This window comes from Carcharodon carcharias, chromosome 32 (genome assembly GCF_017639515.1).
Source record: "Carcharodon carcharias isolate sCarCar2 chromosome 32, sCarCar2.pri, whole genome shotgun sequence".
In the NCBI taxonomy this organism is placed as follows: Eukaryota; Metazoa; Chordata; class Chondrichthyes; order Lamniformes; family Lamnidae; genus Carcharodon; species Carcharodon carcharias.
The window spans coordinates 7459607-7478702 of record NC_054498.1 but is presented as its reverse complement, the minus strand read 5'-3'; the positions used below and the strand labels follow the sequence as shown (position 1 = coordinate 7478702).

The following is a 19096-nucleotide window of genomic DNA, read 5'->3' as shown; positions in this document are numbered from 1 at the left end:
TTAATGTGTATAATGTTATTGGAAATTATTTTTAAATTGGACTTGTAGCAGGGTCTGTATGTGGTTTAATTGGATTAAAGCCAGATAGTCTGGGTGATTTGATGTATAGTAGTTTGCGATGTTAATTGGATAAATGTGAGGCTAGATGGTAAAGAATACATTTACATTTGTTGAATAAACCATTCAAAATAAGGGAATAAAATCTTGCACCTAGCTAGGAGACACCATGCAATGTGTTTATATTACTAATGAAATTGGTGCTATGAAAGGGGGTTTTATTGTTAGAAGAGGTGGAGTTTAAAGACCTAGTGATACAATGAGAATTTACATTCAAAGGGAAGGGTAGGGAATAAATAGAGAGGAGTTTTGTAAGTGCAGGTCAGAGACATTTATGACCTAATCAGCCTGTAAGCCCTACAACTGTGTCTGCAAAGGAATCAAATTGCAAGGAACCTCATTTTGAATTCGTAAGGTCAGATGTGCTTTGCCTAGTGTCTGTTTAAAGTTTATGGGCTATTGTTGCCTTGGTGAAGATTTACCTGGGAGTGATTAACTTTAGGATTTGTTTAAAAGTTATTGTGGTAGTAATTTGTAGACATGTGTATGTATTTAATTTCATGTTAAATTAATAAGTGTTTAATTTAGTTTATAAAAAAAGTCTCTTGAGGCTTGGTTGTTTCATTCCTGAATTTAGAGCTGCATCTCAAACGTACCAATTGAAAACATGGGCAGAATCTTGCCCTTGGCGGGGGTGGGCGGGGATGGTTGGGAAGACCACTGCCGCCCGCGATCGGGGCTGGAAGGCGGTTCCACACTGGCGGGGGCTGATTCAGGTCCACCCAGCGTGAAACATGCGCAGCAGAGCTCAGCGCTGCCTTTGCAAGCAGGGCCGGGGTGGGGGGAAGGAGGGTGAGTGGGGTGAGCCTGGCGAGTGCGAACTTCGTACACACACACACACACGCGATAATCTTCCTGAGGCGCAGAGTTGCCTCGGGGGAGATGAAGAGTTTAAAATAAAAATGAAGGAATGAAAAATGTAATGAAACAGGTCCCTCGTATGACTCTTGTCACGTGAGCAAGGACATGTTATTAATTACATTTTAAAATGTTAGTGATATTTTTATTTGCTTTAGGAAACCTCATCCCACCTGTGAATGAGGTTCCCTAAAAAGTGCAAAGGCCGCCTGGCCTTTTTGCCTTCCCGCCAACCGTAAGGTGGGACGGGCAGTGAAAATTTTCTTTTAATAACCCGGTTAATGGCCTTAATAGGCCTTCTAATTTTCGGCCAGTGCGCTGCCAACTGAGATATCGCGGGACTGCGCGTTGACATTGGGACGCTCACCCGACACCCATGCGCATCATTTTACACTCGACAGGTCAGGCATGTGCCCGCCTGCCAAGGTAAAAATTCTGCCCATAGGTTATGACAGTTGTTCAAGTTTCCCTCTGGGATTTGAACAACTCGGCCTTTACCAACTGCTGTGTTATAAGTGTGGGGAGAAGTTGTTCCTGGCTTCACCCTTGCATGGCCCAGCGCTGAGTAGAAACATTGACAAAAATATACCTATTTTAAGTGCTCTCAAGGAGCCTGAGCACCCTACATTAAAGCACTACTGTGTAGTGCATTGCTGCTGGTAAACTGCTGAGCTGCTCCCACAGTGTTGATAGGGAGGGAGTCTTTGGATTTTGACCCAGCAACGAAGAAGGTACAGCTGCTATGTTTCAAAGTCCAGGATGGTGTATGTAATTTGGAGTTTGTGGTGTTCCCCTGCTGTCCTGGTCCTTCTAAGCGGTAGAGATCATGAGTGCTGTTGAAGGAATCTTGGTGAGTTCCTGCAGTGCACCTTGTAGGTGGCACACGCTGCCGTTGCTCTGTGTTGATGGTAGAGGGAGTGAACGTTATTCACTAATGAGTTATGTTCTCTTCACATTATTAGACTGACATACGTGCGCTGCTTGCTCAGATTAGCAGAAATCGCAATGTAGGCACAGAATATCAGACTTGGAGATGTCACCCTCACTGGGGTTGGCAGGACCTGATGCCAGCTGCCTGAAATCCTCACGAGCTGAGATTTCCGGGCACCTGCCTGAATAATGCTCAATGCAAAACATAGCTTACATATGGGGCATCTTTTAAATTCATTAGCACGGAACCATTAATGTGTTTGAGCGATTGCGCAGCAAAGAAAATGAGAATGGTGCATGTTAGAATGTTTAACTTGCGTGTAATTAGGATGAGGAATTATAGGAATTAGCTGCACAAAGGAAGCTAATTGGTCAGGTAAGGTTTAGGTGAGTAAATCTTTATTTCTTTTGCGCTTGGAGAATGTTTCCCTAAAGAACATAGAAGATGATGAAAGGCTTCATCAGTCTTTTTTTCTTCATCTGTCTGTTCATAAAGATGATCCATGCTGGGTGTTTGGCTGGCTCGAAAATCTTACTGTGTGAGCGACTCCCTGTGAATATTGGCACATTCCTCCTATGACTATTAATAGCGCCCTGGGGAGCTCCTGGGACTATTGGTACAGCCCTGGGAACCAACACTGTGAAACTAGTGAATGCTGATGATCATAGATTTGGGTGTACTCACACAAGTAACACGACTAGTTAGCAAGCAGGCACAGCAAGCTGATAGGTAGGCAAATGACATGTTGGTCTTTATTGCAAGGGGAATATCTATTGCAAGACTACACGAATAATGAGGTCTTTCCACAATCATTCAGGGCTTTGGTGAGAACACAGGATAAGGGGCTGATCGTTTAGGACTGAGATGAGGAGGAATTACTTCATTCAAAGGGTTGTGAACCTTTGGAAATCTCTACCCCAGAGGGTTGTTAATGCTCTATTGTTGAATACGTTTAAAGCTGGGATAGACAGATTTTTGGTGTCTCAGGGGACCAAGGGATATAGGGAGCAAGTGGGAAAATGGCGTTGAAGCCGACGATTAGCCATGATCGTACTGAATGGCAGAGCTGGCCCAACAGGCCATAAGACCTACTCTTATTTCTTATGGTTCTTGTGTCCACACCTGGGATACTCGGCGTAGTTTTGGTCTCCATTTTTAAGGAACAATATACATGCCTTCGAGACGATACAGCGAAGGTTCACTAAACTAGTTCCTGGGATAAGAGGGTTGTCCTATGATAAGAGGCTGAATAAATTGAGGCTATATTTTCTGGAACTTAGAAAAGAGGTGATCTCATTGAAACATACAAGATTCTGAAGGACCTCGGCAGGGTAGACACCGAGAGATTGTTTCCCCTGGCTGGGGAATCTAGAATCAAAGGATGGTGAATCTTTGGAGTTTTCTATCCCAGGGGGGTTGTGGATGCTCCATCGTTGAATATATTCAAGGCTGGGATAGACACATGTTTGGGGTCTCAGGGATTCGAGGGATATAGAGAGTGGGTGGGAAAGTGAAGAGGAGGCCCAAGATTAGTCATGATCATATTGAAAGGCGGACCAGGCTCCACAGGCCAATTGGTCTACTCCTGCTATTTCTTATGTTTCAATGCAGTTACTCATATATTCTCAGGGAGCACTTGAGGCTCCACTGTAAAAAGGGGTAAACTCCAGGGGAATCCCCTGTGAAAACTGACACAATTTCAGGGAACTTCCAGTGGCTGTACCCTTCAAGGAAACCTGGGCAGTTCCTGTTATATTACTGTTGATGTTCTCTTGAGTGGGAACAGTTTCTCACTATTTACCCTGCCCATACCCCTCAGGATCTTGAATACCTCCAACAAGTATCCTCTCAGCCTTCCTTTCTCCAAGAAAAACAGCCCCAACCTCTCCAATCTATCCTCATAGCTACATTTCTTCATCCCAGGTATCATTCTTGTGAATCTCCTCTGTACTCTCTCCAATGTCTTCACATTCTTCCTCAAGTACTCCAGATGAGGCCTAACTAGTGTCTTATACAAGTTCAACATGACCTCCTTACTCTTGTACTCAATGATCCTATTAATAAAGCCTAAGGTACTATATGCTTTATTAACTGCTCTCTCAACATGCCCTGTCATCTTCAATGCAACCCCTTGATTTTAAAATTCTCACCGTTGTTTTCAACTCCCTCCACGGTCTTGCCCCTCCCCATCTCCATAATCCCCTCCAACCCCACAATTGTCCAAGATACCTGTGCTCATCTAATTCTGACCTCTTGAGCACCCCCGATTTTGATTGCTCCACCATTGGTGGCTTGGACCCGAGCTCTGGGATGCCCTCCCTAAACCTGTCCACCTATCTGCTTTCCTCCTTTAAGTTAATACCTACTGCCTTAACCGAGGTTTTTGGTCATCTGACCTAATATCTCCTTCCATGGCTCAGTGTCATATTTTGTTTTACAATGCTCCTTTGGATGTTTTATGATGTTAAAGGCGCTATATAAATATAATTTGTTGTTAAGGCGCCTTATTGCGTGTCCTGCCTTGTTGCTATGTGTCTGCTTGGAGTGTGAAGAATATCCAGGGAGGGCATTTATAGAATCTGTCCAAACTTCAGTGTGCCTAGTGAGAGCTTTCTGTGCTCCAGGCTGAAGGCCAGATCTGAGTCTGCTGGTGGGAGTAATTGAAAGGCTAGAATTGAATCTCTGGCACATTAGCAAGCGCTGGTTTAAGTGAATTTTTTTTCCTGTTCTGTATCTGTATCAATTCACTGAACAAAACCACTGGTGTCGATTTACACTCCAATATTGACCAGTTACAAGATCAAAAATAGATTAAACACCAAGTAAAGCACTTCACATTACAGTTAGACACTTTATTCTAATTAAGTGTGGAATTTATGATAACTTAATAGACCGCATTGCTGTAAATGGGAATTGTATAGTGTGGCAGCTGCTCCAATGGTGTTGGGCCGAATGAGGACAGAATTTCTTAAGAGCATAATTTTTTATCTTTTTGAACTTTTGATTCTGCTTTCTCTTCTTAATCAGTCATCACCTGCAGCCTCCGACTCATGGTTCTGCTAATTTTCTGCCTGCCACCTTCAGCTTGTGTGGGAACTCTCCATATCCCTTCCCCTTAGAGCCTGATCTCTCACTTGTATCTGTTGCCTTGGAAATTTCCATGATCCTTCCCATTCCCTTGCTCTCTAGCAAGAGATGCAATGGAGGTTAGGGTATCCCATCATTCATAGTGGTGCTGAAAGCACTCTATTAAAACCCACGCCCTTGGAGTTTTAGTGATGGCCTTCATCGCTGTTGTTAATGATGGGATCGCCTTACCTCCAGGTGCTGCTGCTTGTTCCCCAGACAGAAATAATTAGAGCAGGGTTTCCCAAACAATGATTCATGCCTCTCCCCCCTAGAGTCATGGGACTAGATCTTGGGGCTGTGAGCTCTGAGGTGGGTGGGTAATGGCAGCTCTGGAGCAGAGGCTCTGTTGGGAAAGCCCTGGGTGCCAGCTTTGAGGCCTCCTGATTATGCGCACGTGATTTATTTTCTCCCCCTGGCTCACAGTCGGCTGGAAGGTGAGGGGAGTGGACAGGTTTCATGCAGGCAGCCTCACTCTGTGCTGTGAGCACAGCACCCGATTGTTCTCCTGGCCCGCAGTTTGTCTCCCTCTCCCCCCACCCTCCGCCCCCCCCCAGGGTCACACCGAGTCTGACCCATTAAAATGGAGTCACACCAGGGAAAGAGCTTGGGAAGCTCAGAACTGAAGCAAAACCCTTGCAAATCCAATGACCAGCACAGAGAAAGGGGAATGAGAAGATCCTGTGTCTGATTGCTTATGTATGACTAGATAACCCACACGGAGACTGTTGGGGAGAGCTGGATTCCATGTAGTTGTGATGCCTCTTGTGGTTGAATAGCCACCCAGTTCTTACCATATAAAAGGTCAAGAGGGTGGAGGTCACCTAAGGGCCTGGACCCGGGAAAGAGACCAGTTCTTTGAGAGAGGAGGGAAGAAAGGACTTGAGTCTGAGCCAGCGTGCAATGCTGTTAGTAATGTGATTTATGTTATTTTCTGCATATCTCCCATAGTCTGCTAATTGTGTATAGGAAGGGTCATCAATAACCCACATTACCATGGCATAAAGGTTATATTTGGATGATGGATTGTGGGTGCAAATGCACTGTATTAATGATTGCATCAGACAAAAGCCCTGGGGCACAATTGAATCAAGCACATCCTGCGTGCTGAGGAGCACATGGCCGAAATGTAACTTTAAAATTTAATTATGCAGGGTACAATGTTAAAGGCCATTTGGGTTTGATATATTGAGGCCATAATAAATGACCTAGTTCACCAGTTCTGGAAGGTGAGACTTACTGGTAATTAACGAGCGAGATAGTAGCCCTGAGCTGTAATTGGCTCCAAGTTCCCTCGCACACCGTTGAGTCTGTTTGATTAGTCACTGTCGCCTCTAGTCCTCTGGCCAAATTGGTGATCCCACTGCCAGCTCCAACCTCCGGCTTCTCTCCGTCGGATCATTTATCCTCCCCGGTGCCAACATCGAGGATTTGTGCTAGCGTTTTCCCCTTTGTCCTCGGTGCTTTCTAACTGACTCTGTCTCCCCACTCGGCCGTGCATCGTCACCGTTGTGGTACTCGGAAAGCCTTTGGAAAGCAGGATGGGGAGGGCGTTGCAATAGCAGTGGAGGGACACCAGCACTAATGAAGTCCTGCGGCTGACCGAGTTACAGTTCGAGGCGGTGAGTCTAAATTTCACCCCGAGGGAGGTGTAGAGAGGAGGGCCGGTGCTCCCCAGCACAGAGGAAGCAGGAGAAAAGGTCAGCAGAGTGTAGCAGTGTTGGAGCCGAGAGACAAGGGACATAACGTTCGGCAGAGAGAGAGAGAGAGAGAGAGAGAGGCTGGAGAGGAGAGGGATCATCTATAAGATCACAAAGAGCACAGGGATGTGAGGCAGGTGCTGGAAAATGTTCTGTTTGTTTATGGTCTTTTTGTTCGGCTGAATGTCCTATTGCCATGTTTGATTGTCTCCTGAGTATTGCACAGTTAGAGTTTCTGTGGCATTGATAAGTAGTTCACAAACTCCCTGATCTGAAATGGTCAGCTTGCTGAAAGCCAGAAGCAAAGGTTGACAGTCGAGTTGTTCAGGATGACCCCTCCCCCACACACACTTGTGCTTAAAGGTGTATTACTGGCGTTCAGCAGAGCCCTGTAAGCTTCCCATTGCTTGTCCGACTAGACTGAAAGAAACAGCTTGAATTTATGGAGCATCTTTCATAGCCCCGGTTTGTCCTACAGAGCTTTACAGTCAACGACATTATAGTCACTGTCGTAAGGTAGGAAACGTGACAGCTAATTTATGCACACAAACAACGATGTAATAATGATCAGAAAATCTGCTTTTAGTGATGTTGGTTGAGGAATAATATTGGCCCAGGACACCGGGGAGAACTCCCCTACTCTTCTTTGAATCGTGCCTTAGGATCATTTACCTGAGAGGACAGATAGGGTCCACGTTCAATGCCTCCTCTGAATGAGGAAACCTCCTCATTCCCTCAGTACTGCACTGGGAATGTTGGCCCGGATTACAAGCCCAAGTCTCTAGAGTGGGACTTGGAACGTACAGCCTCTGACTCGAGGAGAAAGAGCTGCTCATTGGGCCTCAGCTGACAACAAGGAGCAGAAGCAGGCCATTCAGCCCCTCGAGCCTGTTCTGCCAGCATTCCTGACTGATCTGTTTATGTTTTGAGTTCCACGTTCCCATCTGCCCCTGATAACCTTAGATTCTTGTTAGGGAGAATGTTTCAAAGACTCACGACCCCCTGAGAGAGAACATTTCTCTTCATCTCTGTCCTATAAGGGGTGACCCCTAATTTTAAAACAGTGCCCCCTAGTTCTGGTCTCACCCACAAGAGGAAACATCCTTTCCATGTCCAGCTTGTCAATACTGTTCAGGATCTTATATACTTCAGTCAGATCACCCCTCACTCTTCTAAACTAGTGGAAACAAGCCCAGTCTGTCCAAACTTTCCTCATAAGACAACTCGCTCATTCCAGCTATCAGTGTAGTAAATCTCCTGTGAACCTCCTCCAACACATTTATATCCTTCCTTAAATAAGGAGATCAAAACTGCACACGGTATTCAAGATGTAGTCTCACCAATGCCCTGTATAACATTCTTATTAAGTTCAATTCCTCTTGTAATAAAGGAAAACATTCCATTAGCCTTATTAATTACTTGCTGTATTTGCAGAATAACACTTTGTGACTTATGCACGGGAACATCTAGATCCCTCTGGACCTCGGAATTCTGCAGTCGTTCTCCATTTAAATAATACTCTGCCTACAGGAGGCTCCGTGGAGATAGGTGAAAAGAATCTTAGACCTCCTGTAATCAGCCAACTCCTCCAGATCCCTGGCTGGCTGGTTAATGGGCAATCAGCTTTCATGGGTTGACTCAATCTCAGCCCATAGCTGTGCTCGTCACCCCTGAGCTAACCTGACTCCACGGAGACCCTCTGATTTCTGGGACCAGAGGGTTATCTTATGAGGAGAGAGTGGGTAGAATGAACCTATGTCCTGCGGCGTTTAGAAGAGTGAGAGCTGATCCCATTGCAACTTGTAAAATTCTTAGAGGGCTTGATGGGAAAGGGGTCATGACGCTGTTTCCCTGGCTGGAGAGTCTAAAACCAGGGGTCAGAGTTTGTGGATAAGGGGTCGGCCATTCTGAACTAAGGTGAGAGATTTCTTTATTCAGAGGGTTGTGAATCTTTGGAATTCTCAGCTCGCAGAACTGTGGATGCTCAGTCATCGAGTATATTCAACCTGAGATCGAGAAAGTATTGGACACGAGAGGAATCAGGCGATGTGGGGATAGGGTTGAAAAGTGGAGTTAATGATGAAGATCAGACGTATCATATTGAAGGGTGGGGCAGGCTTGAGGGGTGGTGTGGCCCACTCCTGCCCCGATTTCATATGTCATCGATCTCCCTTCACACAACTCGCTCTATTCGAGTTGTCACTAATGTCACTATCTCACACATCAACAAACACCAACAGTTCAGAGAAGATTCACACAGCTGATTCCTGGGATGAAGGGGTCATCTTATGAGGAGAGGTTGAGCAGGTTGGGCCTATACTCATTGGAGTTTAAAAGAATGAGAGGTGACCTTATTGAAATATGTAAGATTCTGAAGGGGCTTGACAGGGGAGATGCTGAGAGGTTGTGTTTTCCCTCATGGGAGAATCAGGAACTAGAGGACGCTGTTTCAAAATAAGATGCCTCCTTTTTTTGGTCAGATATGAAGAGAAATTTCTTCTCTCAGAGGGTCGTTAGTCTTTGGAATTCTGTCCCCAGAGAGCAGTGGAAACTGGCATTAATTGAATATATCCAAGGCTGAGTTAGATAGATTTTTGATTGACAAGGGAGCCAATGGTTATGGGAGAGAGGAAAGTGGAGTCAAGGCCACAATTAGAACAGCCATGGTGTTATTGACTGGGAGAGGAGACTCGATGGGCCGAATGGTCCACTCCTCCTATTTCTTATGTTCTTAGACCAACGTCACTTTCTATTTGGACTGTACCAGGTGCCATCCAGTGACGGGTTGTCGATTCTCTCTCTCTCTCTCTCTCTCTCTGTTGTTTTGTTAAGAATCTCAGGGTTTTTAATGCTCTCCTGATGTTGTGCAGAGATACGACGGAGGGGATCGAAGGAGGCACCCGGCAAACAGCTGCCGCTCTACGACACGCCCTACGAACCCACGGAGAACGGCGGAGAGTCCGACATGGAGAAGGCGGTTTCCCACCGGCCCCGCGAGAGTCGCCTCCCAGAGGACGATGAGCGGCCGCCGGGAGAATACGACCAGCCCTGGGAATGGAAGAAGGATCGAATCTCGAAGGCGTTTGCAGGTAAATTTCTGTAGCGTCTCCCGCCTATTGCCAAACCGTAACGTAACCTTTTTATGTCTCCTTTGCTGGATTCCTCCACCTGCAAATGCCCTCCTCCCACCCTCCTCTTCTATAGGCTCTGATTCTTCCCAGGCTACATCTCCATGAGCTTTGGACGCTTCCAATATCCCACCCACCCAGCCATTCATATCACTGTAGCTGCTCCAACAGGGAGGACAATACAACTGAGCTTATGGTCCTGTCCTCACCAACATGCAGGCAAACCTTCCACAGCACAGACTGCAGAATAGCCATCAAGAAGTGGGTGCACATGCATTATTTATAACCCCCTCCCCAGCCCAGGGACCCCGGAGCTCATTGTCACGCCCAGAATTGGCACCCACCGGAGATTGCTGACAGCCAGTGTGTGTAGTTTGAGACATGATGGGTGTAACGTGCTCAGAGAGGAACTCATGACTTTGGATCTCTGGTTCCCAAACCTATCCTGCATTTGGGGGGGTTTCCTCACCCTCACGTCTGGGTCTGTTGTATACTCACTGATAGAGATTGATCCCTGTGATTAGTCACTAACTCCATTATCATCGCATCGTGTGACTATCAGGATAGTGGAAGGTGAACTCAACGGGCTCTGGTTTTTCTCTGTCCAGCTACTCTCTATCTCTGTGGAGAGAGAAACAGAGTTGATGTTTCAAGTCCGTATGACCCTTCAAGAAGACGCTGTCAGACCTGCTGAGTTTTCCAGCATTTTCTGTTTTTGTTTCAGATTTCCAGCATCCGCAGTATTTTGATTATGTTCTTTATTCCTGTTGCCTAATGTTTCTGGACTATAAGCATGGACATTCTGGATTGACACAGCATTGACACTGCTCACAGAAATAAGTCACTGACAAAACTGATGGCAGAACTGTTAGTGATTTCTTCAGAAGATCAGCAGAGACCAAGAACAAAACCACAATGTTGGTGGAATTGAAGCCAGTGACTCAATTTGAGCCAATCCTGATGAATCTCTTCAAATGATCTATGAGCTAAACAAACAGATTATTTAAATAATTGAAGGAGCCTCTGTGTGAAGGTCGTCTCGTGCAGCGATGAGTCATTTGATTAGAGAGTAACTGGTGACACAAGGGCCAGATTTAGGACTGATTAACGGTCCATGTTAATCATCATCTGGCTAGCTGGGATGTGAAGCACATATTGCAGTGCTTAGTCATACAAGAGGGAAAGAGAGATAGAAGGGAGGGAGAGAAATATGGAGGGGAGGGAGTGAGGAAGGCAGAGGGGAGGGAGTGAGGAAGGCAGAGGGGAGGGAGTGAGGGGGAGAGAGAGGGAGGGAGGAGAAAGAGAGAGAGAGACAGAGGTGGGAGAGAGAGAGACGGAGGTGGGAGAGAGAGAGGGATGGAGGTGGTGGGGGGGGAGAGAGGGACGGAGGGGGGAGAGAGACGGAGAAGGGAGAGAGAGAGAGACGGAGGTGGGAGAGAGAGAGGGACGGAGGTGGGGGGGGGAGAGAGGGACGGAGGGGGGAGAGAGACGGAGAAGGGAGAGAGAGAGAAATGGAGGTGGGGGAGAGAGAGAGAGAGGTGGAGGTGGGGGGGAGAGAGAGAAAGATGGAAGTGGGGGGGAGAGAGGGACGGAAGGGGGGAGAGAGACGGAGAAGGGAGAGAGAGAGAAATGGAGGTGGGGGGGAGAGAGAGAGACGGAGGTGGGGGGGAGAGAGGGACGGAGTGGGGGGGGAGAGGGAGGGACGGAGGGGAGAGAGGGAGGGAGACGGAGGGGAGGGAGAGAGGAAGACGGAGGAGAGAGAGAGACAGAGGGAAGATAGAGAGAGAGAGGGAGACAGAGGGGAGAGAGAGAGAGAGAGGGAGATGGAGGGGGGGACAGAGGGAGTGACTTCACATTTTGTCTTGTCAAGACTCTGATAGATCCCAAAGTATTCATGTTGAATGGATGTCATAAAGCGTGGTTGATGCTGCAATGGCCTCTTGAACAATGGCTACTTTTTGCACAGCATGATCCCACAAGCAGCAGAGTGATGAATGAACATTTACCCTGCATTTTGGTGATATTGGTCAAGGAAGAAATATTGAACAGGTCAACAAGAGACACCTTCCTCCTCTTTGAGTAGCATCGTGGGAAATTTAACATTTGCCTGCTAGGGCAGATGGATCTTGGCCTAATGGCATGTCCAGCAGTGCAGCACTCCCTCGGTAGGGCACTGATAGGTCAGCCCATGTGGTCAGATCCTAGAGTGAGAAATGGCATCAGGTTGAACAGCAACAGATTAACAAACCTCTACTTCATCAATTTTATATAAAGTACATCCTGTTTATAAAATGAGACAGAAATTTATTCGAGTATTACCACGAAGATCACAGAAGTTATTAGCTGCTGTTAGGCTCACTAAACCCTCCACGCCTTCTATCTGTTGCCCTTTCCCTCACTGGAGTCACTGTTGGAACAATTTGACCATCAATGATACCATATGAAAGTGTTTGGCACTGTTCCAGAGACTGCACAGAGTAGCAGTATGATGACCCTTGCAGTGTTTACCCTTAACTGAAACTGTCAAAGGCTCCCTCACAGCCCCTCCTCACACATCCCCCCTGACATTCTTGCCTCAGTGTCCATGCTGTTCCAAGATTTCCACCTGGGTGCGATGTTGAGAATTGAGGTTATTTGAGTCTTACAGATAGCCCAGTAATCTCTGTCAGGGAGGCACTGTGTTACAGTGTCTGCTGTTTCTCAGTGGACAGGACTGTCGCCTCTCAAAGGTTGTGGGTTCTAGCCCCATTCCACAGACTTGAGAATAACAACCTGGAGTGATGCTTCCAGCACTAAGGCTGCTAGAGATGTCATACTTTGGATGAAATGTTGAATCACAGCCTCAACTGCCCTCTCAGGAGGAATGGAAAGATCCCATGGTTGTTGTTTATAGAAGAGCGGGGGAGTTCTCCCCAGCACAGGGCACAGCGAAAATGTGGTACGGAGCTAAACTGATCCGGAGGGTCAATCAAGTCTCTATTCAGTGACCCCTGAAGTGTGTGTGTGTGTGTGTGTGTGTCAGTAGAGTGAGGAAAGCATTATTCTGATGCCTCCAGATTGAGAGGCTCAATGCTTGAGGGGCCAAATGGCTGCATCAAGTTCCTGTGTTCCCCAGTAGGAGGCAGAGTTTTCAAGAGAGGATATGAATGGGGGTGAGGGGAATATTGAATCCATTTGGTAGAACTTGATGGTTGAGTCCAGCAATGAAATGGGGAATCAGCATCATGTGTACCCTTTGGGCGAAGCAGGTCAGATGAAGTGGATGATGGGCCATGGTGTTCCGGTGGAAGTTAATCCCTGTTTTGAAGTCTGTGACCTTATTTGATTTGATATTAATGATCATATGCTAAAATAAATCTTCACTCAATCCTCATCAGTTTTCCCTATTATAAATTGCAATGCCTACATTTGGGGAGATGCTGTGATGCATCCACGATGGTCGTTTTAAATCTTTTCAGGGACCCATCTGTTCCTGACCCGTGCCCAACTCTACTGTTCACTCACTGAGTTTGTCCCCAGGTCCACTGTACAGACTAGGGGAGGAGGATCAAAGGACAGAAAATGTCTGGACTCGTTATTCAGCTATTGGAAAGCAGGGGAAAGTTAAGTCTTTGATCCCTGGTTCCTGCTGATAGCTGATATAAGCCGGTGAGACAGGCAGTTATGGCTGTCAGCTTAAAAACTCCATCCAGCACCTCGAATCACACTGGAATATCATTCCACAATTGTTGCTCAGGCTTCAGTTCCACATCACAGGGACCTTTCTTCAGATTGGGCCTATTCAACTGCAGGGGCATCGTATTTGAGATCCTGTCCTCACCTGATCGCCACACAGGCACACAGATGAATGTACGCGTGTACGCCAGCAATGGCCACTAGACATTGAACAGGAGCAGGAAACCGGGTTGACTGTAAACGTGTCAGCCAAGGCTTAGCGGGTAGCACTCTCGCCTCTGAATCACGCGGCTCTTGGTCCGAGTCTAACTCCAGGGCTTGTGTACAAAAATCCAGACTGATCCTGAGGGAGTGCTGCACTGTCAGAGTTGCTGTTTCTCGGATGAGATGTTAAACCCTGGCCCCGTCTGCCCCCTTCGGGTGGATGTAAAAGATCCCGTGGCACTATCTCGAAGAAGAGCAGGGAGTGCTCCCTGACGTCCTGGGCAATATTTATCCCTCCATCAACATCACAAAAGCAGGTTATCTGGTCATTGATGTCTGTGGGATCTTGCTGTGTGCAAATTGGCTGCTGCGTTTCCTACATTACAACAGTGGTTATACTTCAAAAAGTACTTCACTAGCTAGAAAGCATTTGGAGATATCCATTGGCTTTGAAAAGTGTTCTTGCTCTCATCCCAACAGCCAGTTGTAACTGTCCAGCCGACCCCTGACCTGTTAACTGAACACAGATTCAGGGGCCGAACGCTGGTCTCCATAGTTCAGGTACTCCCTGTATAAACTAGCAGTGCTGTCAGTGAGGGTTAGTCATAAAAGGTAATTTATTTATTCCAGGAATGAGACCGCAGAATTATTTATTGTGCAGCCTTCACTCTTGACAGCTGCTTCCTTTTGGCACTCGTCTCATTAATTAACTCGAAAGATGAATAGGCCAGGTGAGGAGGTTAGGGTCCTATAGACTCGTGTTTGCTTGGGGCAGGGTCCCTGATCAAGCTTCCAGGACGGAATGATTAATATCAGCCTCTCGGTGTGGGGCCTGGCTCAGCTGCAGGTTATAATTTTCTGTTTCCTCCTCACCTCCCCTGTTTTGCTGACAAACACGTGACTGGACATCAGCTTTAGCTCAGGTCCTGACCCAAGGACACATCCACCTGCAGCTTCACACACAATTGGAATTGCGATGCCCCCTGGTGTACACTCTCTCTCTCCCTCTCCCTCACGCTCTCTCTCTCTCCCTCTCCCTCTCCCTCACTCTCTCTCTCTCTCCCTCTCCAACTCCCTCACGCTCTCTCTCTCTCTCCCTCTCCCTCTCCCTCTCTCTCCCTCACGCTCTCTCTCTCTCTCCCTCTCCCTCACTCCCTCTCTCTCTCCCTCTCCCTCACACTCTCTCTCTCTCTCTCTCTCCCTCTCCCTCATGCTCTCTCTCTCTCCCTCTCCCTCTCTCTCCCTCACGCTCTCTCTCTCTCTCCCTCTCCCTCACTCTCTCTCTCTCCCTCTCCCTCACACTCTCTCTCTCTCTCTCTCTCTCTCCCTCTCCCTCATGCTCTCTCTCTCTCCCTCTCCCTCACTCTCTCTCTCTCTCCCTCTCCCTCACACTCTCTCTCTTTCCCTCTCCCTCACACTCTCTCTCTTTCCCTCTCCCTCACACTCTCTCTCTTTCCCTCTCCCTCACGCTCTCTCTCTCTCCCTCTCCCTCTCCCTCATGCTCTCTCTCTCTCCCTCTCCCTCTCCCTCACACTTTCTCTCTCTCTCTCTCTCCCTCTCCCTCACGCTGTCTCTCTCTCCCCCTCCCTCTCCCTCACACTCTCTCTCTCTCTCTCCCTCTCCCACTCCCTCACGCTCTCTCTCTCTCCCTCTCCCATGCACTCCCTCTCCCTCTCCCTCATGCTCTCTCTCTCCCTCTCCCGTGCACTCTCTCTCTCCCTCGCTCTCTCTCTCTCTCCCTCACTCTCTCTCTCTCCCTCGCTCTCTCTCTCTCCCTCGTTCTCTCTCTCTTTCTTCCTCACTCTCTCTCTCCCTCGCTCTCTCTCTCTCCATCGCACTCGCTCTCTCCCTCGTGCTCTCTCTCTCCCTAGCTCTCTCTCTCTCCCTCGCTCTCTCTTTCTCCCTTGCGCTGTCTCTCTCCCTCACTCTCTCTCCCTCTCTCCTTCGTGCTCTCTACCTCGCTCTCTCTCTCTCCCTCGCTCTCTCTCTCCCTCACTCTCCCTCGCTCTCTCTCTCTCCCTCGCTCTCTCTCTCTCCCTCGCTCTCTCTCTCTCTCTCTTTCTCCCTCGCTCTCTCTCTCTCCCTCGCTCTCTCGCTCCCTCGCGCTCTCTCTCTCCCTCACGCTCTCTCTGTCCCTCGCTCTCTCTCCCTCGCTCTCTCTCCCTCACTCTCTCTCTCTTGCTTTCTCTCTCTCTCCCTTGCTCTCTCTCTCTCTCCCTCGCTCTATCTCTCTCTCTCATACACACTTTCACTTTCACACTCTTACACACTCATGCTCACTCACACTTTCACTCACTTGCTCACAAGCTCACCCTCTGTCACCCTCACCCCCTGTCACCCTCGCCCTCTGTCACCCTCGCCCTCTGTCACCCTCGCCCTCTGTCACCCTCACCGTGTCACCCTCACCCGCTGTCACCCTCGCCGCCTGTCACCCTCGCCGCCTGTCACCCTCGCCGCCTGTCACCCTCGCCGCCTGTCACCCTCGCCCCCTGTCACCCTCGCCGCCTGTCACCCTCACCCTCTGTCGCCCTCGCCCTCTGTCGCCCTCAGCCCCTGTCGCCCTCGCCCCCTGTCGCCCTCGCCCCCTGTCGCCCTCGCCCTCTGTCGCCCTCGACCTCTATCTCCCTCAGCCCCTGTCACCCTCGCCCCCTGTCGCCCTCGCCCTCTGTCGCCCTCGACCTCTGTGGCCCTCGCCCCCGTCACCCTCTGTCACCCTCGCCCCCTTGTCAGCCTCGTCACCCTGTCGCCCTCGCCCTCTGTCACCCTCGCCCTGTCACCCTCGCCCCCTGTCCCCCTCGCCCCCTGTCCCCCTCGCCCCCTGTCCCCCTCGCCCCCGTCCCCCTCGCCCCCTGTCACCCTTGCCCCCTGTCACCCTCGCCCTCTCACTCTCGCCCCCTGTCCCCCTCGCCCCCTGTCCCCCTGTCACCCTCGTCCCCTGTCGCCCTCGCCCTCTCACCCTCGTCCCCTGTCCCCCTCACCCCCTGTCACCCTCGCCCCCTGTCGCCCTCTCACTCTCGCCCCCTGTCGCCCTCAACCCCTGTCACCCTCGCCCCCTGTCCCCCTCGCCCCCTGTCCCCCTCGCCCCCTGTCACCCTCGCCCCCTGTCGCCCTCGCCCCCTGTCACCCTCGCCCCCTGTCACCCTCGCCCCCTGTCCCCCTCACCCCCGTCACCCTCGCCCCTTGTCGCCCTCGCCCCCTGTCACCCTCGCCCCCTGTCACCCTCGCCCTCTGTCGCCCTCGCCCTCTGTCACCCTCGCCCTCTGTCACCCTCGCCCTCTGTCGCCCTCGCCCCCTGTCACCCTCGCCCTCTGTCACCCTCGCCCCCTGTCGCCCTCGCCCCCTGTCGCCCTCACCCCCTCTCACCCTCGCCCCCCTGTCACTCTCGACCTCTGTCGCCCTCGCCCTCTGTCGCCCTCGCCCCCTGTCACCCTCTGTCACCCTCGCCCTCTCACCCTCGCCCTCTGTCACCCTCGACCTCTGTCGCCCGCGCCCTCTGTCACCCTCGCCCTCTGTCGCCCTCGCCCTCTGTCACCCTCGCCCCCTGTCACCCTCGCCCCCTGTCACCCTCGCCGCCTGTCACCCTCGACCTCTATCGCCCTCGCCCTCTGTCGCCCTCGCCCCTTGTCCCCCTCGCCCCCTGTCCCCCTCGCCCCCTGTCCCCCTCGCCCCCTGTCCCCCTCGCCCTCTGTCACCCTCGCCCCCTGTCACCCTCGCCCCCTGTCACCCTCGACCTCTGTCACCCTCGCCCCCTGTCACCCTCGCCCTCTGTCACCCTCGCCCCTTGTCACCCTCGCCCCCTGTCGTCCTCGCCCTCTCACCCTCGCCCTGTCACCCTCGACCTCTGTCGCCCTCAGCCCCTGTCGCCCTCACCCCCTGTCGCCCTCGCCCCTTGTCACCCTCGCCCCCTGTCACCCTCGACCTCTGTCGCCCTCGCCCCTGTCACCCTCGCCTCCTTGTCACCCTCACCCCCTGTCACCCTCGACCTCTGTCGCCCTCGCCCCTGTCACCCTCGCCCTGTCACCCTCGCCTTGTCACCCTCGCCCTGTCACCCTCGCCCTCTGTCACCCTCGCCCCGTCACCCCCTGTCACCTCGCCCCTGTCACCCTCGACCTCTGTTGCCCTCGCCCCCTGTCATCCTCGCCCCCTGTCATCCTCGCCCCCTGTCACCCTCGACCTCTGTCACCCTCGCCCTCTGTCGCCCTCACCCCCTGTCACCCTTGCCCCCTGTCACCCTCGCCCCCTGTCACCCTCGATCTCTGTCGCCCTCGCCCCGTCACCCTTGACATCTGTCGCCCTCGCCCTCTGTCGCCCTCGCCCTCTGTCGCCCTCGCCCCCTGTCACCCTCTGTCACCCTCGCCCTCTCACCCTCGCCCTCTGTCACCCTTGACCTCTGTCGCCCGCGCCCTCTGTCACCCTCGCCCTCTGTCGCCCTCACCCCCTGTCACCCTCGCCCTCTGTCACCCTCTGTCGCCCTCGCCCTCTGTCACCCTCGCCCCCTGTCGCCCTCGCCCCCTGTCGCCCTCGCCCTCACCCCCGTCACCCTCTGCCACCCTCGGCCCCTTGTCACCCTTGCCCCCTGTCGCCCTCGCCCTCTCACACTCGCCCTGTCACCCTCAACCTCTGTCACCCTCGCCCCCTGTCATCCTCGCCCCCTGTCATCCTCGCCCCCTGTCCCCCCTCGCCTCCGTCCCCCTCGCCCCCTGTCCCCCTCGCCCTCTGTCCCCCTCGCAACATGTCGCCCTCGCCCGCGGTCACCCTCGCCCACGGTCACCTTCACCCTCTGTCGCCCTCGAGCTCTGTCGCCCTCGCCCCCTGTCACCCTCGCCCCCTGTCACCCTCGACCTCTGTCGCCCTCACCCCCGTCACCCTCGACCTCTGTCGCCCTCACCCTCTGTCACCCTCGCCCCCTGTCATCCTCACCCTCTCACCCTCGCCCCCTGTCACCTTCGACCTCTGTCGCCCTCGCCCCCTGTCCCCCTCGCCCTTGCAACCTGTCACCCTCGCCCACTGTCCCCCTCGCCCCCTGTCGCCCTCTGTCGCCCTTGCCCTCTGTCGCCCTCGGCCTCTGTCGCCCTCTGTCGCCCTCGGCCTCTGTCGCCCTCGGCCTCTGTCGCCCTCGCCCTCTGTCGCCCTCGCCCTCTGTCACCCTCACCCTCTGTCACCCTCGACCTCTGTCGCCCTCGCCCCCGTCGCCCTCTGTCGCCCTCGCCCACTGTCACCCTCGCCCCCTGTCGCCCTTGCCCTCTGTCGCCCTTGCCCTCTGTCGCCCTTGCCCTCTGTCGCCCTCACCCTCTGTCACCCTCGCCCCCTGTCACCCTCTGTCACCCTCGCCCCCTGTCACCCTCTGTCGCCCTCGC

The 19096-nt window shown here is 51.6% G+C and overlaps 1 protein-coding gene across 2 annotated transcripts in view; it reads left to right on the top strand.

Annotated features, from left to right (window-relative positions):
• LOC121272114 (SH2 domain-containing adapter protein F-like) overlaps nt 1-19096 on the top strand; it is a 204501-nt gene that overhangs the window by 75357 nt on the left and 110048 nt on the right. For both annotated transcript variants that reach the window (XM_041178566.1, XM_041178567.1), the window contains exon 3: nt 9603-9821. In XM_041178566.1, the coding sequence (XP_041034500.1) occupies nt 9603-9821 (219 nt within the window). The remainder of the gene's footprint in view (nt 1-9602; nt 9822-19096) is intronic.